Here is a 23,740-nt window from a genome sequence, read left to right on the forward strand (position 1 = left end):
CCGACTTTATAGATTGGATGACCAGGAACACGGTTCTGGCATTTATTTTTCATTAAACATCTTAGGCTTCCCATATTCCAAACACAAACTTTCAAATATGTGACGTCACAGCCCAAAATTACCTCCTTCCCCAGGCCACATTACTGTCATAAAGCTGATTCTTTTTACTCTGTAGGCACCACAACAAAGTTCAGACCAAGTTTTAAGCGATTTTTCAACGAACAAACCCATTTAAATCAGAATAACTAAACGAGGTGACGTCACACTAACGGTCGCTCCATGTTGAAGATAGGGCCTTGTACAAGGCCCATTTTCAAATGAAGGGAACGAATTTCTTCAACACCAAGAGGCCGCGGGGGTTGCAACCTAGATAGATAGTGGTTTCTGAACCTCGCCACAAACTTGGCTATCTCAACTCAAACCCCATGTTAAAGGTGGGATAGTCCCTTTAAGATCGGTTTTCGCTTGATGTCGTGTGTCTTGCGACTGGAAATATTTTATCAACGATCGCGCTTGAACATCCCTGTCACTATCATATTTACCGTGTCAGCTGTCACTGGACACCGACAGTTGGATTTGGAGGATGTGCGCCCATCACGTCACGTGGCCCAACCGTCTGCCCCAGTGACTGGTGCAGTTCGACTGAAAAGTTTCCATGGATGAAGGCGAAGCCCTGGATGAGCTGAAAAGTTGACCAGATGGTGGTAGCATAATGGGAAGCGAATGACCTGACGGGAACTGGTCGAGAGGCATTGGAGAGGTTTCATTATCATATGTGGCTACCAGAGATGCCTCAATGTGCTTTGCGTCATGTGCTGGTAATATGGGCTCAGAAGCCTTCTGATGAAGTTGTGTTCAAAAGTTATGAATGATGAGTTTTCATAGTCCGTGGATGGTAAAGCGCCGCCGTTTTTGTGTGTGTGTGTGTGTGTGTGTGTGTGTGTGTGTGTGTGTGTGTGTGTGTGTACCAATATTTGGTTTAGTAGTTCTTCCTCAGCATACCTGAACTCATGCTTTGATTGCACTTATAAAAGAAAGCATTGGCAGTTGCTCTGTTTCTTATTACTGAATTGGTGTTACGGGTGAATAAACATTTAACTAGAAGATGTTTCGTCTTAACTTTATTAACTTAAACGTTAGTTGAAAACGCAAGGTATCATGCCTTACTTGAGTGAGGGCTGGCTATCACAAATAACCGTAAATGTGTAACTTGTTCACGTAAAAGCTACATGATTATGATGATTGATATTACCCTTTTCCGTGATACGTGATACATGAGTCATATTTTCCCATATTACCATGGTTCAGTGAGATAAACGGCGTACAATGATCGATTTCCAAGTAATCCTTTTCTCCCGATGCCATTGGAACCCATTGGCGTCCACCAGGTCACAACACAAATCATCGTCGGTGATCATAACTTATCCCTGTCCCTCCTCATGACCATCGACTGCCACTGCTGACAAACTACTCACTGCCGAAATGCACTTAGTTTCCCTCGCAAATCTTGTGCTGGGACAAGTGGGCATCACAAATGTCTTCGTGCAGAGAAAGTCATTGACTCGTCGTGAAAGACGGCCGTTCAGTCGCAACAAAGCTCTAGTTCTTTCCACGTGCAGGCGTGAGATGTCGTCTCGGACTTTCACCGTGGTCTTCACACCAGACAGAAGTAATTCAGCGTTTGATCATGCGTGACCGATAGCTGAATTTCGTGACACTCGCCTGCTTTAGGTCGATTTAAGTGGCGATCGAGATCCAAAGCTGATGCTTATTCCGGACGGCTTAGCACCATTCAGCACCGTTTTCACGAGCCAAGATTTTAGCTTGTGACTGTGTCATTGTAGATTCAGACACCCGGAAAACTGTCAAGCCTTGGGATGGTATACGTTAGAAAAAGGTAATCACACGTGACATTATTGCTTACAGTTTACAGATTACACGCTTATTTCAGAAACTTTGAGGTTTTTACCGTTCTTCTGAATCACCTGACACACATATCTCATCTAGCCATTGAGCTCATTTGGTATTCCCAGTCAGAATGACATGCTGATTCTCGTGTCAGTCACACCAGCAACAATGCACCGGCTACCACTTTCACCTCAGACATGCGCTATTGGACGACTGAAGTGCAGGCTTGGCACGACCACATCTGGTCGATTGCCCCGGGTCAAATCGTGGATACCTCAACGCCAATGTGCGTTGGAATGTGGGGGGGGGGAGGATGGAGGGAAAGTGTGGAGAGTGGGGTGGGATCTATCGTTAAAACGTTAGCATGGCTCTCATTTACAAAGTGAACCCTTTAAATGGCCTAAACATTTGCCGATTTGCTGAAAGCAAAAGGTTAACAGGTTCTGGATCTCACTGCACAAAAGAGCAAGATTTTTATGCATTCCATGTTTACTAAATCACCACTAAAGTGGGTATAAGGAATTAAGCAAAAGGTGCCTTAGGTCAGCTGCTCGCCGCATTTTTGTCCATAGTGTTAATCAGTCTGAAAGATAGTCGTGAATCTATGAATATATAAAGCAGTCCACATTGACTTGAACGTCTCGATCAAGAACAGTGTTACATAGCAACAGGAATCGCCACTTTTGCATGGCCAGGCCAGATCCAACCTTCTTTTACTAACCCCAACGCGGACAAGTGCTCTCCCGTGGGATGATTCTCAGCGGCAGCGTTGGGAACAGATGGCGCCGATTAACGTTTCTGTCCATGACGTTCGTTTTCTGTGGAGTCGTCGGTTTCTCTCGTGGGTGGCCGTCTGCGCGCTCCTCCGATTCAGATGCTCTTCAGCGATCAATTCTCAGTTTTGTGGTGTCTTGCAGCGTTACAACGAACTCAGTTGTAGAGCTATTTGAACACGCAACCAGACTGCGGGAAATAAATTCACCATCCCATCCCGGCATTCTGCAACCTAATTTTGGTTTATCCAGCCTCTACCCTTGCAAGACAGCTGGAACAATCGCACTCCATCATCTGTATCTACAACAGCTGGTGCTGGTAAGTACTGAACAGTGTGCAGAATGGCGATTATAGTGACTAAATGCATCCTTATTAATCGCCTAATCGGTGTTATGCAATCACCAAGTCGGACTACACGAGCAATTTAAGCGTTCATCTGCTACATTGTATGTCAAAATACCGCGCCATGTGGGGGCTGCTTACTATGTAATAACTCGATATGCAATGATGTGATTGAGATTGCGATGGGGTTTTTGGCGATGCATGCTTTTCGTTTTAGCTCATTTCATACTAGCTGCAATATAAGCATCATTGCATTTAGTTGTGCGCTGAAGTTTTGTTTATGTGTTTACAAGTCCTTTGAAAATGATGATGCTGTGTTGCCTCTTTTGTGCTGATGCCTGATGGCAGCAATACTTGACTTTTTTTACTGCATCGATATTTTTAGATTTTGCTGGCTGATCACATAGGATAGTTTATGCACATTGATTGCGGCCAGACAAATTTGAATTGTCAGTGCTACACTAAACCTGTTTGCTCTTTTAATTCATGAATAAACTAGCACCATCCAAACGTTACGCCAACAAACAACATCGAAACCAATTGAATTGGGTTGAAGCGAATTGCTGACACGTTCAGAAAATTATTTCGATACAGCTCCAGGTGTACTCGTACCCACGGGAAATCATCCTACGTTTTGTCACAACTGCAATTGGAAAACACATCACCCGTCAGTTGAATATAGGCCTATTGGCAGGCTGTGAGTCTGGTGACACTGGTCAAAATTGTGCTGTAGGTAGTAGGTACTTCACTGACTTATTTATGCATTACGCAAAGCAGTGCGATAGTCTACAAACAGTACGGCGTTTTATCATTTTTGGATTGTCTAACTCTGAGAAACAATTTAATTGCATCTTCTATATACTTTCATGGTTTCCATGATTGTCTCGGCGTCAACCAGTGAGCGCATCAATGATAATGACGAATGAGCAGAATGGTGCAACATACACATCATCATAATCAAAACACATAGGCTGATGGCCATTTCAAAATATCAGCCAGCCCAGCCAGCCTTTCCGAATCGTTCATCTCTGCAACCTTCGCAACCCGTGTTTGCATGTCATGTTAAATTTTGTTCAACAGCACGTGATGAAACGCGGTGCAATACCGCACATCGGATGGGAACAGATGGTACCAAGATTCGCTGTTGGCAGGGGCGTTCCACGACAAATCGACAAATGAAAAATTAAATTTGCACCCTCATATTTTATTTTTCGTTGAAAACTGGTGTAAGGGGTTGTGATGGGCGGGGAAGCCAGCTGTGGCAAGGATTTTTTTCTTCGAACAACGGTTTCCGAGATATAGCCTCGGGCAATTCCAGCAGGTCGCGCTGCAGCCCTATGTTTGGCGGCCTATAACTCAGAAACTATTGGTTTTCTACGATAAAAACTTTATATGGTTCAACTCACAATCAGCCAACAAACATTTTGGCTATCTCGGATTATCAATTTTTGAAAATTTTGATCACGTGACCTTTTGACCTATTTTTCGAAGAGTGACCTTGATATTTTCCCCACTGAAAGTTGCAATTTTGTCTGATGACGATTAAAGCCTTATCAATTGTCATTCATATGCGAAAATAAAAAAAGTGGATATCGCCCTGCGTTGACCTCAGGTCAGGTCATTTTTATGACCTGTCCATTATTACGAGCGGAAGCGACAGCGAGATCTCGAGAATAAAGCAAGATAGCGACAAGCGGTAAACGGTGCAGGGTACAAATGGATAAGGTCTATAATTTTTACTCAGGTCATTTTCAGGTCAGGTCAAAGATGACGTCACAGGAGCAAAAAGGAAGTCAAAATTGCGGCACTACATATATATGAAGTTTTTCTAGAATAACTTTCAAGGTATCCCAGCTAGGAACAAACTAATAGCACCATCGTGATCCCCTCGTCGATCCGCATCGAAGGATATGTATGATGACCTCGAAAGATCGAAAGGTCAAAAGTTGACCTTAGGTCACGTGACGAGCGGGAGCGACAGCGAGATCTCGAGAATAAAGCAAGATAGCGACAAGCGGTAAACGGTGCAGGGTACAAATGGATAAGGTCTATAATTTTTACTGAGGTCATTTTCAGGTCAGGTCAAAGATGACGTCACAGGAGCAAAGAGAAAGTCAAAATTGCGACACTACATATATATGAAGTTTTTCTCGAATAACTTTCAAGGTATCCCAGCTAGGAACAAACTAATATCACCATCGTGATCCTCTCGTCGATCCGCATCGAAACATATGTATGTTGACCTCGAAAGGCCGAGAGGTCAAAAGTTGACCTTAGGTCACGTGACCTAAGGTCAACTTTTGACCTTTCGACCTTTCGAGGTCAACATACATATATTTCGATGCGGATCGACGAGAGGATCACGATGGTGATATTAGTTTGTTCCTAGCTGGGATACCTTGAAAGTTATTCGAGAAAAACTTCATATATATGTAGTGTCGCAATTTTGACTTCCTCTTTGCTCCTGTGACGTCATCTTTGACCTGACCTGAAAATGACCTGAGTAAAAATTATAGACCTTATCCATTTGTACCCTGCACCGTTTACCGCTTGTCGCTATCTTGCTTTATTCTCGAGATCTCGCTGTCGCTTCCGCTCGTAATAATGGACAGGTCATAAAAATGACCTGACCTGAGGTCAACGCAGGGCGATATCCACCTTTTTTATTTTTGCATATGAATGACAATTGATAAGGCTTTAATCGTCATCAGACAAAATTGCAACTTTCAGTGGAGAAAATATCAAGGTCACTCTTCGAAAAATAGGTCAAAAGGTCACGTGATCAAAATTTTCAAAAATTGAAAATCCGAGATAGCCAAAATGTTTGATGGTTAATTGTGAGTTGAACCATTTAAAGTTTTTATCGTAGAAAACCAATAGTTTTTTAGTTATAGGCCGCCAAACATAGGGCTGCAGCGCGACATCCAGGAATTGCCCGAGGCTATATCTCGGAAACCGTTGTTCGAAGAAAAAAATCCTTGCCACAGCTGGCTTCCCCGCCCATCACAACCCATTAGACCAATTTTAGGCAAAAAATAAAACATGAGGGTGCAGGGCACTTGTCGATTTGTCGTGGAACGCCCCGGCAGACAGTTGTCATTCAAGAGCTGTTCAAGAAATGGCTCGTTGCATCAGCTGGATCCATAATCAAGTGTTGCTGAATTGTAAGCTGCGATTTCATGTTAGTTATTACCATAATTGGCTCCTAAATCTTATGCATTGTTCGTGTTTGATGCGGAAAAATATTTGTTGTTTGATAATGGGTTGTGATGATGCTTCAAGTTTCGGTTACTTTTATTGTTCTTCTTTTGCATTTAAAGTTCATGTAAACTGCATTTTTACACGTAACTAGACGCGTTTACATAGGGTTTGTTGCAAGCTTATATCTCCGTCCGTGATGTTGCAAAAGATGCCAATGGTGCTGAACAATTTACAAAATGATCCCCTCTAAATATATGAAGACCACTGCATCGAAATTATCGCCAAATTAACGAGCTAGAGCCTCGTCAAATATGCTATGTAAACCGGGTTACTATTTATGATTGCCAGCTACCAGTAGCTGTTCTTGTCACAATCTGAAGAAGTTAAAAGTAATTAAATGTAGTTCGAGATTTTATCAAATTGTATCAACCTTCAATAATATCAGTGCGTGAGGCACTCGAGCAATCATGAAATATTCAGGTTTCTACTGTTTTTTTGTGATTAATAAATGCATTCCAATGAGCGTTTTTCGAAACGTTCAAAACATTGGATCAACAATCATCCAGTAAACTTCCGTGGCAAGACAAGTTGCGCCCGTTCACGGTGGCTCTCATGCAAGCCACTTAGTAGCTCTGTGGCCAGTTTTTGTTCGTGACAGTGGCTAATCCCAGTGCGACCTCGTCATGTTTGAGGTACGATGTGGCTGTGATAAGTAGGCCATTCCATGCCACAACACGCTAGAACGAACATTATGTGGCTGTTTGATCAGGTATAATAGTGTATGCTGTGTAATTCTCCACATACAAGTGTTTTTGCGTACAGCTTTTGTTTGTGTAGGAATAAGGAAAACTATGGAGCATTCGGTGGATTTGATGCTGTTTTATTTGACTTTCAAAGCTAGGTAGCGCAAAGCCAGGTTTTCAACGTTGGAAAGAGAACAGAAACTGAGTTGTTGAATGAGGACAGAAACGCCTGTGCTCGTCGTGTCTTGGAATATCCCTTCCTCATCCGACACCGCAGATCACGAATGTCACGGATTCAAAATTCCCATCTTTTCATCATCATCTCTCCCTCCCTCCCTCCCTCCCTCCCCCTCCCTCCCCCTCTCGTGTCGCCATTTCACTCTTTACGTGTCTCTCGCGAACTGAATGATCTTCTTCTCGCCTATCTCACATCTCGCGAGCTCACTGACCGAGCTGTGTCCGCAGTGATGCAGCCTCGCTTTTACCGGCTCCTGCTCCGCCCGTGGCTACTGAAGCGTGCAGTGGACGTATATAACCCACGCTCATGATGTGTGCGCCAGTTTAGTCTCAGCTGCGCCGTGAACGTCCGCGGCGCGCCGTGAGTGTCCGTGCCGCGCCGTGACCGTTAGTGCAACTGCAGAGCTGTTTGTGGAGGATTTTTGGAACGCAATGAGGAGCACAGGATGCGTGGTAAGTAATAAAGTGTGAATTTGGTCAGTATTTAGTGGTGTTGGGGATGATTGATGATAGATAATGTAGTTGAGGTAATACTGAGGATATAGTGGGAAACACCAACCTGTGTTCGATAATTTGCCTGGATAAACTGGTTACAAAATGTTTGTCTCATTTGATGAAATCGATTCAGTAAGCACTCTATTATCTTGGATTACTACTCAATACTCATGCTTTTCACGTGCCCTTTCCTTTCTAAAAACATTTGATCGTGTGCCTTGACCGTGGTTATTATCGCGCGATTTAATGAGATCATGGATCATAGATAGTCTGCTCTTGATAACGAATGGCCACAAGTGCTTGGATGAAAAGTGCACGTGAAAATTTATGAAGTTTACTCTAACTTGCTCCTTTTTTCCTTGTACTGATATGTTTGTCTATTCATGTTTATGCTTGTCACGTGCCACATTTACTAATGGACTTGAAGGAAGGACGTGAAGCAGTCCGCATTAATTTGAAAGAAAACCTTCATTTTTTCGTGCTGTTGCCAAATACTTGCTACAACTTGCAGTCGTTCAAACCAGACTGATGTCAAATAGCAAAAAAACAACAACAACAACAACTAACAATCAGACATGTGCATGGATCCAAGCGATGGATCTATGATCTCAGTGGATCTCGAAACAATCTGCAGTTTAGGATCTATGATCCTATCGGATCCGGCGTGAAAAATTTACATTGGAGCTATGATCTCATACGATCAGATAATAAGTCAAGAACATGGATCTATGATCTGAGTGGATCCCACCAAGCACAGCATTTGAAACCATGTTTTAAAGGGTTTCTATGTCATTACGTGCAACAAAACTATTACGATAGGCGTTATCACAAGTGTATTCGCGGCCATTGGGGCGACGTAAGAAAAGAAGAAAACAACTGGCCCCAAGAACTTTAATTTATCAGTTAGCATGCATCTTTTCCTTGATCTGTAGAGAATTTACCATTAATTGCTAGATAAAATTGCATTTAAAATCTTCCATCTATGTTTTTTTCATCGTTTGCACAATATGTTCTTTTATTAATCTAGAAACACTAATTAGAAATAGTTCCCGCATCATCAAGAACAATAGGGAAGGCTTGAAGTGAATACAATAATCTAAACGGTGTTGTAATCAATGTGAAGACACTTCTAAAATTGCCTGTAGAAATATTGAAGGCAAAAGTTCAACTTTTTCACAAGATGGATGTCTATAAACCTATTCAACGTGTGACAACTCAGCCGGTATTTCGTCGCCTACAGCCCAGCTTTCCCTAGTGACCGATAGAGGCGCTGCTATCGATGTCCGCCCGTGCCGCCTAACGAATTATGGCGTGCAATCACATAAAATCACTCAAACAGAACGTTTGTGAGTTGCAACAAGCGTTTGGGGGGGGGGGATTTCTGTGTTGACAAAAGTAAGTGAGGATCTATGATCTCACTGGATCTCAAGCAAAAAATTATAATCGGATCTGTGACCCCTATGGATCTCTCGATAAATTAGAGAGCTGGATCTATGATCCCGTCGGATCCGAGATCAAAATCCGTGGGATCAGATCCAACATCCATTTTCTTGGATCCATGCACATGTCTGCTTACAATTGATAAATATTTTCCCATTGATTTCATGTAGAAGGATCCAATAAGAGTACAATATGTTTTGTTCGTTTCGTGTTGGAAGGTACATGGAAGGTAATAGGTACAAAAGGTAAAAGGTACATGGAAGTTGGAAGGTTGGAAGGTAATTGCTTATTGGGCAATAGCTTATTGAGCAAAGAATTTCAAACTTCAAGGAATGGAAAACTATTGCCATTCGTTTAAGTTTTTTTTCAAACTAGCGTCTATTGAGGAATCCCCCAAGCAAGCACATTCTGTGATTTGAACATTTTCTGAGTTACGCGTGTAACAAAAAAGTGGCTCCGGGACCGGTAACAAAAACATTGCCCGTGTATAACGACTGAGCGGAAATGTAAACTACACGATAACGTGGTAGGGTACCTCAAGAACCATTCTGATAATTATTTGAGCTTTTGAGTGGAAACGAATCTTTTAAGCGCAAAGTTGTCCTGTTTGCTGAGCAAGCAAGTTACAATGTGCATTGAATAGCTTCTGAGACGGTGAAATGTCACGTTTGTTTTCGTACGTTGTTTTTGACATTTAAAAGCATGCGTTGTTCGCTATGTTTTAAAATAAATAATTTAGGCCTCAGTGATTACGGAGCGAGCGAAGCGAGCGGAGTCTCATACTGAATTAAGGGAAAATCCTGAGTATGAGCGGCCGGCCGGCCGGCTGGCCGTGGGGACACTCTTCAAAAGCTAATATCTTAGGAACGGGACATCCGATTGACAAGCGGTCTTCTTTACTGAATGTCACTTGGACGTAAAAGTTCTGTGGTGTGATGGCCACCATGCGTTCTTGCCAACCACCGCACGTGGCGCGTGGTAAAGTTGGACATTTTTTAAGAACCCCCAAAATTGCAACCTCAATAACGGCACAACGGTTGGGCCGATTGAATTGAAACTCGGTACACAGTTAGGTCTCCATCAGATAATTCATCTGCATGTGTTAAGGTTGGGGTGCTACAGCACGTGCGCACGTGCAGGGGGCGCTCCCAGATCTCGAGAACGGCTGGGCCGATTGCGCTCAAATTTGGTACACGGTTGGGGACCAGTTAGTAGGGTGCCGTGCAAAAGTCAGTTTGGACCCGGCTTGCACGTGCGCACGTGCAGTGTGCCGCTTCCAGATCTCGAGAACGGCTGGGCCGATTGCGCTGAAATTTGGCACATCGCTAAAGACCGGTTAGTAGGGTGCAGTGCACAAGTTAGTTGGAGGTACCCCCTCGCAATTTCGCACGTGCAAGGCCCATCCTCTCGCTCGCTCCGTTGGTCGCCCAAAAGGCGTTTTACTGGTTTAGTTTTTTATTTGAAACTTGTATTTTATAATCGTCGCGTTTTAGATGCCTAAATGAACTTTTCTTTCATAATCAATAAGGCTCTAGTTGAATTATTATGTGGGTGTATCGGTCGTATATTTTTGTCTAACAGCCTCCCACTGCATTTCAGGTGCTGTTTGTTTTGTTCATCTCACTGAACGGCATTGATGCCGAGCAAAGTAAGTAAAACGTGAATGGTTTTGATGCTACATCGGGTTAGGTATTGCTAATTGCCACATACCTTTCCAAAACTGAACTAGGGAGGGAGTGCATTCCCAACATTCTGTGCTTGACCGATCAAAATTTAACGCTGACAGCAGGGATTATTGTCACGCAGATCTAGCAACGAAGAAAAAACATGAAAACGTTTTCATAATAGCTTGTTTCAAACACATAGGTGGCTTCTTGGCTTGTCACCAGAATTGGCAACAGTAATTTGTGGCCGAGTCTCTTAAAGATTTTATTGCCGTTTGTGGTCATATGTTCACGTCACCGAGGTTCGTCGAAAAAAAAAAATAATGTTCTTATTCGGCTCATTCCTTCAAGGGAACGCTTACCGTCCAGACTGACCAAAGCGATTGTTCAAGTCTTTATTTTCCCACGTTCTTGGGATGATATGAACGAAGCTCGCCCATAACCAAAGCCAACGTTTCTTCTCCTATATAGGGCCTTGCTTCTCCTCTCGATCTTCTGTCCGTTGATCTCTCCATATGGCTTGTCAGTTTCGCCGTCGAACTCACGACAAATATCTCTTGTGCTGCTGCACGTGCTCTTTGGACGCAAACTCTCCTCTGTGACAGATGTTTCGGTAGCCAGTCACGATTCGCTCCGACAATGGTGATAAGTCGCACCGACTTTTGCTGAGTCAGAGTCGATCACAGCCGTAACTGAGCCGTTATGGGAGTCGTCGTGGGAGCCGTGACGCTAACCGTGACGCTAACCGTGGCTAACCGTGACGAATGAGGGGATTCTCCGAAAGATGCAGCTTACAGTAGAATAGTCTTATGTGAATCACAGAGTGGCTCGTTTTTGGTGTGTTTGGCTCTTCTTGGAATCGCTTTTTTTTCTTAAGGGGGGATTAGGTGCACACCTTGATCTGTTGTATGTGAAAGCTCACTCAGAACGTGTAGTGAGTGTTTTGATGGATATCTCGCAAAGAAATATAAAATGGCAAAGAAATGTTCACCCGATCCAGCTGTTGTGTAGGAAAACATTCATTTGAGAAAATGCTTTTTCAACTTCATCGAGCAAACGTTCTATGAAACAGGAAGGTTTTCAGTTACTTTGCATTCCTTTTTTCACGGTATTGATATATTTACGCCACAGTGTGTTCAGTGACCTGAAAGTGATGGCAGATACCATGAACTCTGGCTTAGGTAGTTAGTTTGATTTCTGTCACGAGGTCAATGCTAGTTGCATGACAATGCGAGCACGGTACCTGTGGCATTCAAACTAATCACTGCACGCATAATAGACCATAGCGATTGTGGTGAGAGCAGAACTATCTTGAGAAATACCGACTATTTTTTCTCACATTACGCAATGCACCAATGAGCTGCGGTCATAAACAGGTTTCACCACAGCAGTCCGATTCGCAACAATGCACATGCATGTGTCACCGCAGAACGAAAAATTGAAGCCCTCATGTCTCGGTTCCTTTCTTCTCAATTACCGTCATCCAATTACCGTTTTAGCGTCATGACTTCAATGTTCGATGCAATCTATCTTCGGGTAACTAGTGCGTAGCTGACATAAAAAGATTAAGTTTCATGTTTCGCATCGTTCCTTACGATGCACATGCCCCTTTCGATTATTATACGGTTCATGGCGCGCGTATGGTAGCGTCCCGCGAAGAGACGGTATGATACTATAACAGTTCTGACACGCATAGCTTTATGCAGGTTTCTTGGCATAATTTGACTTCCACTTTCTACACTAGGTGTGCTCTAGAAAACTTGATTCGCTTATAGCATTGTCGTATGTTCGCCATAAGCCTGTGCCATCAGTCTGTGCGAGTACATTTGAATCTTCAGTGATGACAAAGTTTTATGTTCAAAAGTTTTAAGTTTTAATTTTATGTAAAGTTTTATGTACACAATGCTGCATAGGCGTAGGAACAGGGGGGGGCCGGGGGGGCCATGGCCATGGCCCCCCCACTTTCGGAGGTGGGGGGGGCCAGCAATGTTAACTGCCCCCCCCCCACTTTTTGCTGACATTAAGTGTCTGTCTGTACTTAGGTACCAGTGCTACCACCCGGTAACTTGACAACAATTCAGCTTGCCCTTTAATGAAGATTCCCTTTTGTTTCTACAGCGTTATTGACCGCAATTTCCTTCACTCAATGAAGGAAACCATATCAGAGACAAGTCTGTGGGTCCTGGTGACAGCATTTTGTTGAATACGAGGCACGGGACAGCGAGCACTGAAAAGGTATAAAACAATACTAGCACGGTGCAGGAGAATGCGTATACAAACGACCAACGCTTGACCGGATCTGCTTGGGGTCGGCATAGTTCGTCAAAGGCGTACTAGCTGGGGGCCAGGGTGACCATGCCCCCGCCTCGGCTCAAACAGGCTGGGAGCCAGCAATGTCTGTATCTGCCCCTTCCCTTCCACTTTCAGTGCAGTGGCGGTCGCAGAGGGGGGATCAGGGCCATGCCCTTCCCCCCTCCAAAGGCTAATCAGGGGGCCATCATATCATTTGCCCCTCCCCCAAACAACCAATGGGCCCCCATGGGCGTATGGGGCTCTGGCCCTTATTCGATTGTCACGAGGCTCAAGAATCCCACGCTAGCTATTAACTCCCAAGCCAGTCTTTGAGGGTCCTACAATGATCTTGGAGGGCACATCAGTGGCGGTCAAGCGCCGACATTGACCGCTGAGAACCCACATTGACCTCATTTGAGGGCCCCTAAACCGGCCTCAAGGGCCCAGTCGGCGTCTGAGGGCCTCACACCGGCCTCTGGTGGCCTCATTTCTGTCTCTGGGATCCCAAGACTAACCTTTAGGTGCCTCTGAGGGTCCTGCACTGAATTCTGATTTCTGAAGACCCGATGCCGGCCTCTAAGGTCCGCATCGGCCTCTGAAGGTCCATCTTGGCCTTAGAGGTCCAACGCCGGCCCATGCCGGCATTTTAGGGTCCCACACTGACCTCTGAGGGCCCATGCTGGCCTGTAAGGGCCCACATTAGCCTCTGCTGGCCCAAGGCCAAGTCGGCATCTAAATGTCTCATCCTGCCCTTTGCAGGCCCTGTACTGGTCTCTGAGGGCCTCAACCCTCACCGGCCGATGGGGGGGGGGCGGGTGCCGCCCCTCCATAGTTTTTTTTTTGCGATAGCTCCGAACACGCCGGTGATAGAGAGCTGAAGCTTTGCATACCTGACCTTTGAATCAAGTCGGATCTTTTGACACCAACCGCATTTTCGGGTCAGATCAGGTCACTGACCCATGAGGTCATAAGTGAACCTCTGCACGGTCTTCAGATGTCGCAACTTCGCAACGCCCTCACTGCCAGAGGAGATTTCACAGGGAAATGAACCTTGGAGGACCTAGTATCCATTAGGAGTCTCACAACTTGTACATCTCGGATTTTTCCTAAGGTCATTTTCGTGACCTCACCATTAGGTATAAGTCAATGGGGATAGACCGAAAACTTTTTCTGGCGCCGTAAACGATCTTCAACTATCTCAAGCACACTGAATCTTTCATGCACTCCTTGCAAGGTTCGATGCGTCACTTTTGCAATGTTGACCTTGCGCGACGTCATTTATGAAGTTATAAGGGTCATATAAGTTTGTCGTCAATAACTACCGATCAAATTAAGCTAGCGAGTCGGGGAAGCCATCAATGGACTCAAGAAGACCTGCCGAATCGAATGATATGCGACATGACCTCCTTCGACCAATTTTGTGACCTGGGGGCGCTGACCTGACCGTGACCCGTGGTCAACACCCTCAGTTTACCTCACCCAAACAAAAAGTACATCATTCGACGCGCCTGAGAGAGGCGAACACGATGCTGGCAAAATCGCGGCTCTGCGGCCGTTTTTTGCGAAGTTATTCACCAAAAACGGAACCGTGCCTTGAGGCACTTGACCTGACCTCAGAGGTCACCGGTTGACCTAGAACCTTAAAATCGGGTATCGATCTCTGCGTCTTGTAACGGCGCACACGCTCATTTTTCCGCGACGCGCTAGCTCAACCTGGGGCGCAACGGCGAGGGTGTCGTACCCGCCCCCCGCCCCCTCGGCCGGCGCGTATGTAGAAAACCTATAGGTCCGGTCCGGCGAGGGTTAAACTGGCCTCTGATGGCCCAGACCGACCTCTAAAAGTCCCACACCGGCCTCTGATAGTCAATCAGCCCAGTTGCAGTGGTCGCTGATATAAAACCTCTTAAAAACGTTATAGGTCTGGCTGAGCCTAGCTGGGCCGTTCATGCTGATTTTTATATGTACCTATATTGAAAAGACTCGCTTTGCACGTTTCACGCTTGCTCGTAATAAAAAAGTTGCTGGATGCCTCTGGAATTTGCATGGGTGCCAACGGCTGCGGAGGACAGGGAACGCGTCCATCAGTTTGAGTTTATGGACGGAAGTCTCCCTGAAATTTTAACCAATTTTGTTTTTGTTTTTGTCTCGATTTTTCTTATCTCTGATCATGTTTGCGAAAACAAAGTGGCCGAAATCCGAGGAGATATCGGATTTTGGGGGTAGGTTAGGTTTTGGACCTCTGGGACCTTGCCCCCCCCCCCCCACTTTCGAAAACGTTCCTACGCCTATGCAATGCTGCCGTATTTCGATGCAAACTCATAATGAACTAGATCAGACATTGAACCCATTGAAACCATGACTTCAACAAATCCATCCTATCTGCTGCTGATACAGTTTCAAGCTCTTGCTGACCATACAACTCTCCAGACTTGATGTAACAGCATTATGTAACACAGTTTGATGGTCTGTTACTCTCGCCGTATGGTGTTACATGAGTTTTTATTGACAGGAGCAGCAATCTAGAAGTCCGCCACTGATCGACGGGTCATCAACTCATATCTCAATCTAAATGGTCGGAACTTCCATTTTCTCTTCTGATTGTTCACTTTCGCTTTCACCCCGCATCAGAAAGACAGGCCAATACACTACGATGCATGGGGTGAGACCGTTTGAGGCCTCCTTGACGGTCTAGATCCCACCCATCGCTTACCACATTCTCACCCCTGGCTGCATTCTCACCTCTCGTCCCCCATCTGTCGATCAGTGTGGGAATGATGCCTGTGGTCAGATAGTGACGAGGCAGCACAGCTGTTCTCTGTGGCTGTCGGTGCTGCAAAATGGACAAAACTGCTCCCGGGAAGTGGTGTTACAAAAGGGTTTATGGAGATGTTTATTGCGTAGTTCGTTGTGTGAGGAGTGTGTCGAAAGAAGTCGCTTTCGTCTCTTTTTTATGTTTATTGTCGTAGTTCTTCGTGACATCTTGGCGCCGGGCTCTTCTCTTACTTATGGTATTGTGTTATAGGTTCTGAGATTCATCCCATGCCTTGTCGACAGTCTGTGACACAAGTGACAGTTTGTCCGCAAGCTTCCATTCAATTGCTGGTGAATCATTATTCTGAGGATTTTGTTTGTCATTCTGAAAGCGATGCTGCTCGTCATTCCTAGATCATTTCTCTCCTTCTTTCGACCATCGGTCTTTGTATCAGAATCTCTAACATATCACAAACTTGTCATCGTCCAATCCGCATCGTCATTCGTAGACCATTCGTGAAACTCTTACTATCATGATGCTTGTCATCGCGTAGCTCAGCCAGTGTTGCAGCGAGAAGTTCATGCCCGTCCCAAAGACTTCGCGCCAATCCACCACAAAGTTCAGGCCGGTGGTATTTGCCGGCATTCAGGCATGACCAAGAGTCACGGGAGTGTATTCACATGAAAACGCACGTGCCTAGCCAATAGCCATGCTGGAATCCGTGCTGAAAGCCGTTCAGGGTTGGTTCAGGGATCCGTTCCCCGCGGGGAATGGAAGTGCAGTGAACCTGAACCGTGGCGATAAAAAGGAAGGTCCGTGGTTCAAATCTTGGTGGTGTTAGATAAATTTCGTAGTATGGAGTTTTGAGGTCGACGGGTCGTCTCAATTATAAATGGATTGAACGGATAAAATTGTATTTATGTCTTTAGGGAAAGCTGCATAATTGGAAGCTCTTCGAACTTTCTCCCCAGCTTATAAAACGTACGCATATGTTTCTGCAACTGTCGCTCAAACTATCGAACGGCCCACACGACCCAACTGTAGCGAATTTCACGGTCGATCACCTCGAAACCACCGGACACACCCTGGTGACCATTTCTCTGAGCCGTTTGGCGGAGTGGGTGATATATGGCTGAGTTCTGTGTGAAATAGAGCAACCGGCTGACCGGAGACCGAACGAGGTCGGGTCGGGGACGGAGCGGTGGTAGCTCGGAAAGGGTAGAGATGGAGACGGATGGGAGGGGTGGGAGCTGCAGGACGGAGGGAGAGGGAGAGAGAGAGAGAGAGAGAGAGAGAGAGAGAGAGAGAGAGAGAGAGAGAGAGAGAGAGAGAGAGAGAGAGAGAGAGACCGGCTGCCGCAGAAAGCTACAGCTGCTCTAGTAGCCAGTTGCGGAGAGGCGAGGGCGAGGCAGGCATTTGACGTCAGCGGAAGCAAAATATGATGCTGTCGTTACTTTGCTGTCATACAATCCGGAAATCGTTAAATCGTGAACTTTTCTAAGCATTTGCATCAAAAGTTCCCAACTAACGTACTTACGTGAACTGTTTAGATGTCCTTATACATAACGTAACGCATTGAATATTACTGGTATTGCGATGTGCGGTCTTGGAATGAGGATTGGCTTTCGATTCCTTCAGGCTAAAGGCCGCCTCACACTGGAACTCGCATGCGGGTTGCGAGTTTTTAGGTTTTCGGGTTTCTTCAAAATCAAACAATACAATCTAGGCTGAGTGACCCACACTACCATCTAACAAGCGAGTCTGCATGTTTTTAGCTTGCGGGTGACCTTGCATCGCATTCCAATAGTTGATTTTGAGTCAACTTTCGATTTTCCTCGCTGCGAGGTTTGCGAGTTCTGCGAGGTTTGCGGGTTTTTCGTCGGAGTCGAATTTTGGTTCCGTGCGGCTTGCGCTGGTATTGCGACTGCATGTAAGTTTCTGAAGGTGTACCGGTTTCACTGCATACATGAAGTTACCATAAGGGAGCGGTCTAATCACTCCATGAATTAGTATTATGCCCGCAAACTCAAAACCCGCAAACTCGCAACCCGCATGCGAGTTCCAGTGTGGGGCGGCCTTAAGTCGGGTTTCAGGAGCTTTCACATATGCCTGCCTCACTCTGGTATTGACACCTATGTAACACATTGCACATTCCTCCTATTCCGCATAGCTACATAGGCTTGCTTGTTCTGCGATTTTTTTTTGCCCATGGGAATGACACTACAATTGTTATTGATATCTGCTCCAAGGGAGATTGCAATTGATCAGCTTGCATTTTGCCATGCGAGCAGCTGCACTCTATGAGCCAAGGCCGGCTCAGAGTACCACCGGGTCAAATTCGCAGCACACAGACTAGCCTTTATCAAGTAGGCTTGGCGATATCTTTCCTCGTTAAAGCCCACCTTAGCAAATCTCTGCACCATTTTCGCCACTGAATTGTCCTCGTCACCAGGCTTTCGTCATTAACCAGACATTTGTTGCGTGATTTGCGCTGGGTAATCATTAGATGCACGAGAAAATGTCTTTTATAGTCCGCGTGTGATTTATGAACCTTCACTCGGTGGCAGGGAAATATTCATTCGGCCATACTTCCACGATTCATGCCATGCATCATGAATCCTTTGTGAGGTAGATTGTTGCAGACAGTGGCTAATACAAGGGAAAAGTCTGGATAGCGCTCCGCTTATTTAGCTTAACCCGCGCGGGGCTGGGGTCTCCAGCCGAGCGCGCGGGGCGGGGGGGGGGGGGGTAAATTTACCCCCCTGTTATCTCCCGAACTAAAGGTCCGATTTGGAAAATTCAAACGCCAAACGAAAGATCTCATCACGAACAACTAAAACATATACTTAATTTAAAGTTTGAAGTCAAGGTCAAGGTCAGGTCAAGGGTACAAATTGCAAGTTTTTACAGTATCGGCCTTGCCCCGTAGTTGCCGAAGAATGGAGTCATGGACTGAGACTGATAGCCCAAAACGTGTTCTTAGGCTACCAACACAATATTCGTTGCATACAATATCATTCAGAGGTCAAGGTCAAGGTCAGGTCAGGTCAGGTCAGGTCACCAAAAACAAAATATAGAAAAGGGCATGTGCGACACATGTTTTATGGGTCATTTTATTCATAGAATTCAATAGGCACACTCAATAGGTGATATGGACCACGTCTGGATGAATTGCAGGTCGAGGTCAGGTCAAGGTCAGGTCAAGTGAGGTCAAATTTTGAAGTTGGTTGTTAACCCTATTAGTGGCAGGGGGGTGTTTTTATCCACCCCTCAGGTTTTTCGGGAATATCTCCGAAACCGCTGAAGCTACGATGCTGAAATTTTCTGACTTTTCCTAAAACTAAATTGGGCACATTCCCTGAAAATTTCAAGTTCATAACTTTACCAGGGGCGGCTCCAGAGCACTGGGAATTGGGGGGTCCTATTCGTGAAGCGAGTCATTTGGGCGAAGATCACGATGCTGCACCAGTTTTACGAACAGTGAATGAAAGGTATCATGTGATAACATATACAAAGTTATTGTGCATCCTCTTTTGACACGTTTTTGCTATAATCGGAGCGGAATTGCTAAAGCGGATCCAGGCGTCCAAAAAGGGGGGTTATTTTTTACCTCCCAACATAGGTGCCCTGACACCGCCTATGCATGACCAATACAATTTTAGTCGTTCTCTCATAAGAAAATTGTAACATAACAAGACCATTGCCACCCTTTTTAGAAACAGTACCAACAAAAACCTTATTTACTATACTTTTTGTGTACCCCCAATCTCAATGATCTGCATCCGCCTATGATTTTTGAAAATGTATATTTTTAGGATCCATGTGAATTCCTGGTTCATTCTCTATCGATCGGCAAAAGTTGCGTTAAGATTGGTTCAGAAACCTGGCCGTGATAAACAGTATAAAATGTATCTGCAATTTGCCCGTTTTTACCCCCCCCTACCCCTCTATTGACATTTTTTTAATTTTATTTTTTTTTAGAAATGTAGATCTCGTTGAGCCAAATCGAATGCCGTTTGAATTTTGAAAATCGGCCGGTTGGATCTCGAGATATCAAGGGGGGTCGTAAACAGCCCCCCCCCTGCCACTAATATGGGGTAGCCAGGAGCCTGCCACTAATAGGGTTAAGGCCTAAAAAGGGATCTATCTGATGCAGTTTTTCACGGCGAATCGAATGGTGCTATTTGTGTTTCCGTGCGAGGTCTAGAACTTCCAAAAAATATTTTTTTTCAAAAAAAAATTGTATGTCGTGACGTCATAAATTTTGAATAACTCCCACATTTTTGAACCGATTCTTCTAAAAATTGGTATGGAGGTGCACATGGACCACTTCTCTGATATATATTCCGGTTTTTATACACGCAAAATTTTGGATTTTATCATTATTTTCCCAAAAAAGTCAGTTTTTTGAAAAAATTGGGCCAAAATCAAAAATTTTCTAAAAGCCGAAGTAACCATTTGATAGACAAAGTAGAATCACGTATAACCTTTTTGTTACGTCTTGATTCCCTTAAAAATGAAGATGTTAGCGGCGTTTCAAATTTTGCCGTTTTGGAGGCGAAAATGGCGAACATGACGTCACTAAAACGTCATTTTCTCAAAAAACAATTCCGAAGGATTCTGCTCAAATTTTCAGGGAACGTGTCAAATTGATGTAAAAAAGGGTTCTGAAAGTTTGGCGGCGCTGCGCGCCGCCATTTTTGAGATATTGCAAAAATTCGCGAGGGGGGTAAAATTTACCCCTCCAGCCCCGCGCGGGTTAAGACATTATGCAAAGCGCTAGCAAGTGCGAGAATAGAGAGCAAGTTTGACGGTTTCCTTCTTTGTCTCGGAACTTGACCCACCTGTAGATAAAGATCGTGCGCCTCACATGGTTCACTGTTGTTCTAATCAGTCGTTCACCAACAATGAGTCTTGCCGTTAATCGTTAACCGACTTCCCTTTGTTCCCAGCTCGCCCGAAGCGCCAGTATGGAGCACCGCGACCGTCAGGAGGGGGACAGCAACAGAAACAGCCGTCACCGTCCTACGGCTCCCCCGCCCCCGCTCCCGCTCCCGCGCAGCCGCCCTCCTACCAGGGTTTCCAGATCCCCTCAGCCGCTCCGATAACCCCGACCAATAACCAGCAGAGTTACGGTCAGCGTAGCGAGCCGAAAAACAGGCAACAGTACGGAACACCCAAACCACAGCCTAAACCCCAGTATGGCACTCCTAAGCCTGCGCCCAAACCTCAGCCCCAGTATGGAGCTCCTGTTCCTCAGCCGAAACCTCAGCCCCAATATGGAGGTCCTGCCCCTTCTCCTGAACCAAAGCCTCAGCCCCAGTATGGGGCTCCTGCTCCTCAGCCGAAACCTCAGCCTAAACCCCAGTATGGAGGTCCTGCCCCTGCTCCTGAACCAAAGCCTCAGCCCCAGTATGGAGCTCCTGCTCCTCAGCCGAAACCTCAGCCTAAACCCCAGTATGGAGCCCCTCCTCCTCAACCTGAACCTAAGCCCCAATATGGAGGTCCTGCTCCTGCTCCTGAACCAAAACCTCAACCCCAGTATGGAGCTCCTGCTCCTCAGCCGAAACCTCAGCCTGAACCCCAGTATGGAGCCCCTGCTCCTGCTCCCGAACCTAAGCCCCAATATGGAGGTCCTCCCCCTGCTCCTCAACATAAACCTCAGCCCCAATATGGAGGTTCTGCCTCTGCTCCTGAATCAAAACCCCAGCCCCAGTATGGAGCTCCTGCTCCTCAGCCGAAACCTCAGCCTAAACCTCAGTATGTAGCCCCTGCTCCTCAACCTAAGCCCCAGTATGGAGGTCCGCCTCCTGCTCCTGCTCCTAAGCCCCAGCCCCAGTATGGAGCTCCTGCTCCTGAGCAGAAGCCCCAGCCTCAGTATGACTCTCCTAAACCTCAGCCTAAGCCTCAGCCCCAGTATGGAGCCCCTGCTCCCGAGCCAGAACCTAAGTCCCAGTACAATGCCCCAGCGCCCCAGCAGTACAGTGCCCCTGCGCCTGCGCCTGCTCCTGCCCCAGCGCCCCAGCAGTATAACGCTCCTGCCCCAGCCCCTGCCCCTCAACAATACAGTGCCCCTGCCCCTTCACCCGCTCCTCAACAGTACAACGCTCCTGCCCCAGCCCCTGCCCCAGCGCCACAGCAGTATAACGCTCCTGCCCCTGCGCCCGCGCCCCAGCAGTATAATGCCCCTGCCCCCGCCCCTGCCCCCCAGCAGTACACTCCCTCTGCTCCCTCCCCTGAGCCCCAACAATACAATGAGCCCGCCCCTGAGCCCACTCCTCAACAATACAACGCTCCTGCCCCTGCCCCTGCCCCGCAACAATACAACGCCCCTGCCCCTGCCCCCGCCCCTGCGCCCGCGCCCCAGCAGTATAGTCCACCTGCTCCCGCTCCCATGCCAAGCCAGAGTTACGGACAGCCGGCATCGCAGCCATCATACCAGTCACAGCAGCAGGAGGGTAAAGGTTCGTAAACATCAGGAGTTTGCCGTCAAACTCTAATAAAATGACGAGGATTCATATCTAGAGACTATAACTTGCATGCCTCTAAAATATATGAAATTGGTAGCGAAGTCGTCAATTAATTTTCATCCTGAATTGCAGCTTATGTTCATGGATCATCTATAATTTTTTAACAAGTATTTATAATGATCACGCATAATCATTTCTACAACATTGCGTGGGGTAACACCATGGATATTGTGGCATAAACTCGTCCGTGATATTTCCTCATACGGTTATCTATGACATTTTTTTCAGGTAACGACGAGGCATCATCAGAATACGGCCCGAAGTACCGCGACCCCGGCCAGGGCGAGCCCGGCCAGGGAGGCTTCATCATGCCCTGGGACGTGCCGCAGCCCATCCAGACAGCACTCAAGAGCGGTCTGAAACCAGGCTGGTGAGCGAGGTCACCGCCGTGGCAGCACGGGTTTGTGTCATCGGTGGTGTGAGAAATGTTCAATAGATGGCGCTGCAAGAATGGGCGGTTGGAATATCAATGTAAACTGTTGGGTGGAGTGATTGCTAAGCATGATGTGATCAGTGGCTACATGAATCACATGTGCGCTGCTGTATTGTGAGCGATTTGAATATGCGTTTGAATGTAGCGACTGCTTATTCGGAAAATGCTCTAACTGAAGTGAAATGTGAATGGAACGACAGATTTTCAGTTGCTTTATTATTGGCGATAAGGAAGAAATTATGGAGAGAAAATGTTTTTCGTAGAAGCTTAGAGAATGCTAAGGAACAATCGAATGTTACATTTCACTTCCTTGTACCCCAGGGTTCGAGTCCTGTTTGTATCATTAGTAAGTGTGTTTGTGTCACATCAAGTATTCGTAGTGAGTAATCCTATTTATGGCATCGTCTTTCATATGGCGGTAGTGGTCGAAGTTATTCGAAACATCTGACGAAATACACAAAACATCATGTCAAACGTCGTGGTTTGTTATGATTCCCGTTGCTTTCTAAAATATCAAAACTGCTGTAAAACATGGTTCTCGATCTCGACATTTGAAGTTCGTATTTCGGTCATCAATGCTAAGAAATAATGAATACTGCCAAAGTTGATTTAAGAGTTAGGTTTTAACCTTGGCGCTAAGCTCTTGGAACTGTCCTAACACTCCTTCTTTTTGGTAACGCTGAACATTTTTCCAAGCTGCGGATTTCTGAGTTTAGGAGCAATTTAAAGTAAACGTTTTTAATAAATTCCTTTATCCATAAAGAACCTGTTTCCATCACACGCGTAAGAAAATTCAAATACCTTCGGACTTTTACATTTTTGTGTGTGTGGATAAACAATTTTGATTTCACCCTCTCACATATTCAATGCTGCACATGGTCAACTTTCTGTTCATTAGTCGTTTTTCTTCTACAAAACAGTGTATTTCT

The 23,740-nt window shown here is 45.8% G+C and overlaps 1 protein-coding gene across 1 annotated transcript; it reads left to right on the forward strand.

The window, feature by feature from the left end:
• Window positions 1–7,521: 7,521 nt before the first annotated feature.
• LOC122376268 (skin secretory protein xP2-like) lies at window positions 7,522–23,285 on the forward strand. The gene is made up of 4 exons (XM_043356068.1): window positions 7,522–7,658; window positions 10,740–10,788; window positions 20,801–22,312; window positions 22,607–23,285. The coding sequence occupies exons 1-4, from the start codon at window positions 7,638–7,640 to the stop codon at window positions 22,750–22,752; spliced, it is 1,728 nt and encodes a 575-aa protein (XP_043212003.1). The 5' UTR covers window positions 7,522–7,637; the 3' UTR covers window positions 22,753–23,285.
• The last annotated feature ends 455 nt before the right edge of the window (window positions 23,286–23,740 follow it).

This window comes from Amphibalanus amphitrite, unplaced genomic scaffold, assembly GCF_019059575.1.
Source record: "Amphibalanus amphitrite isolate SeventyFive unplaced genomic scaffold, NRLGWU_Aamphi_draft 002076F_arrow, whole genome shotgun sequence".
NCBI lineage: Eukaryota > Metazoa > Arthropoda > Thecostraca > Balanomorpha > Balanidae > Amphibalanus > Amphibalanus amphitrite.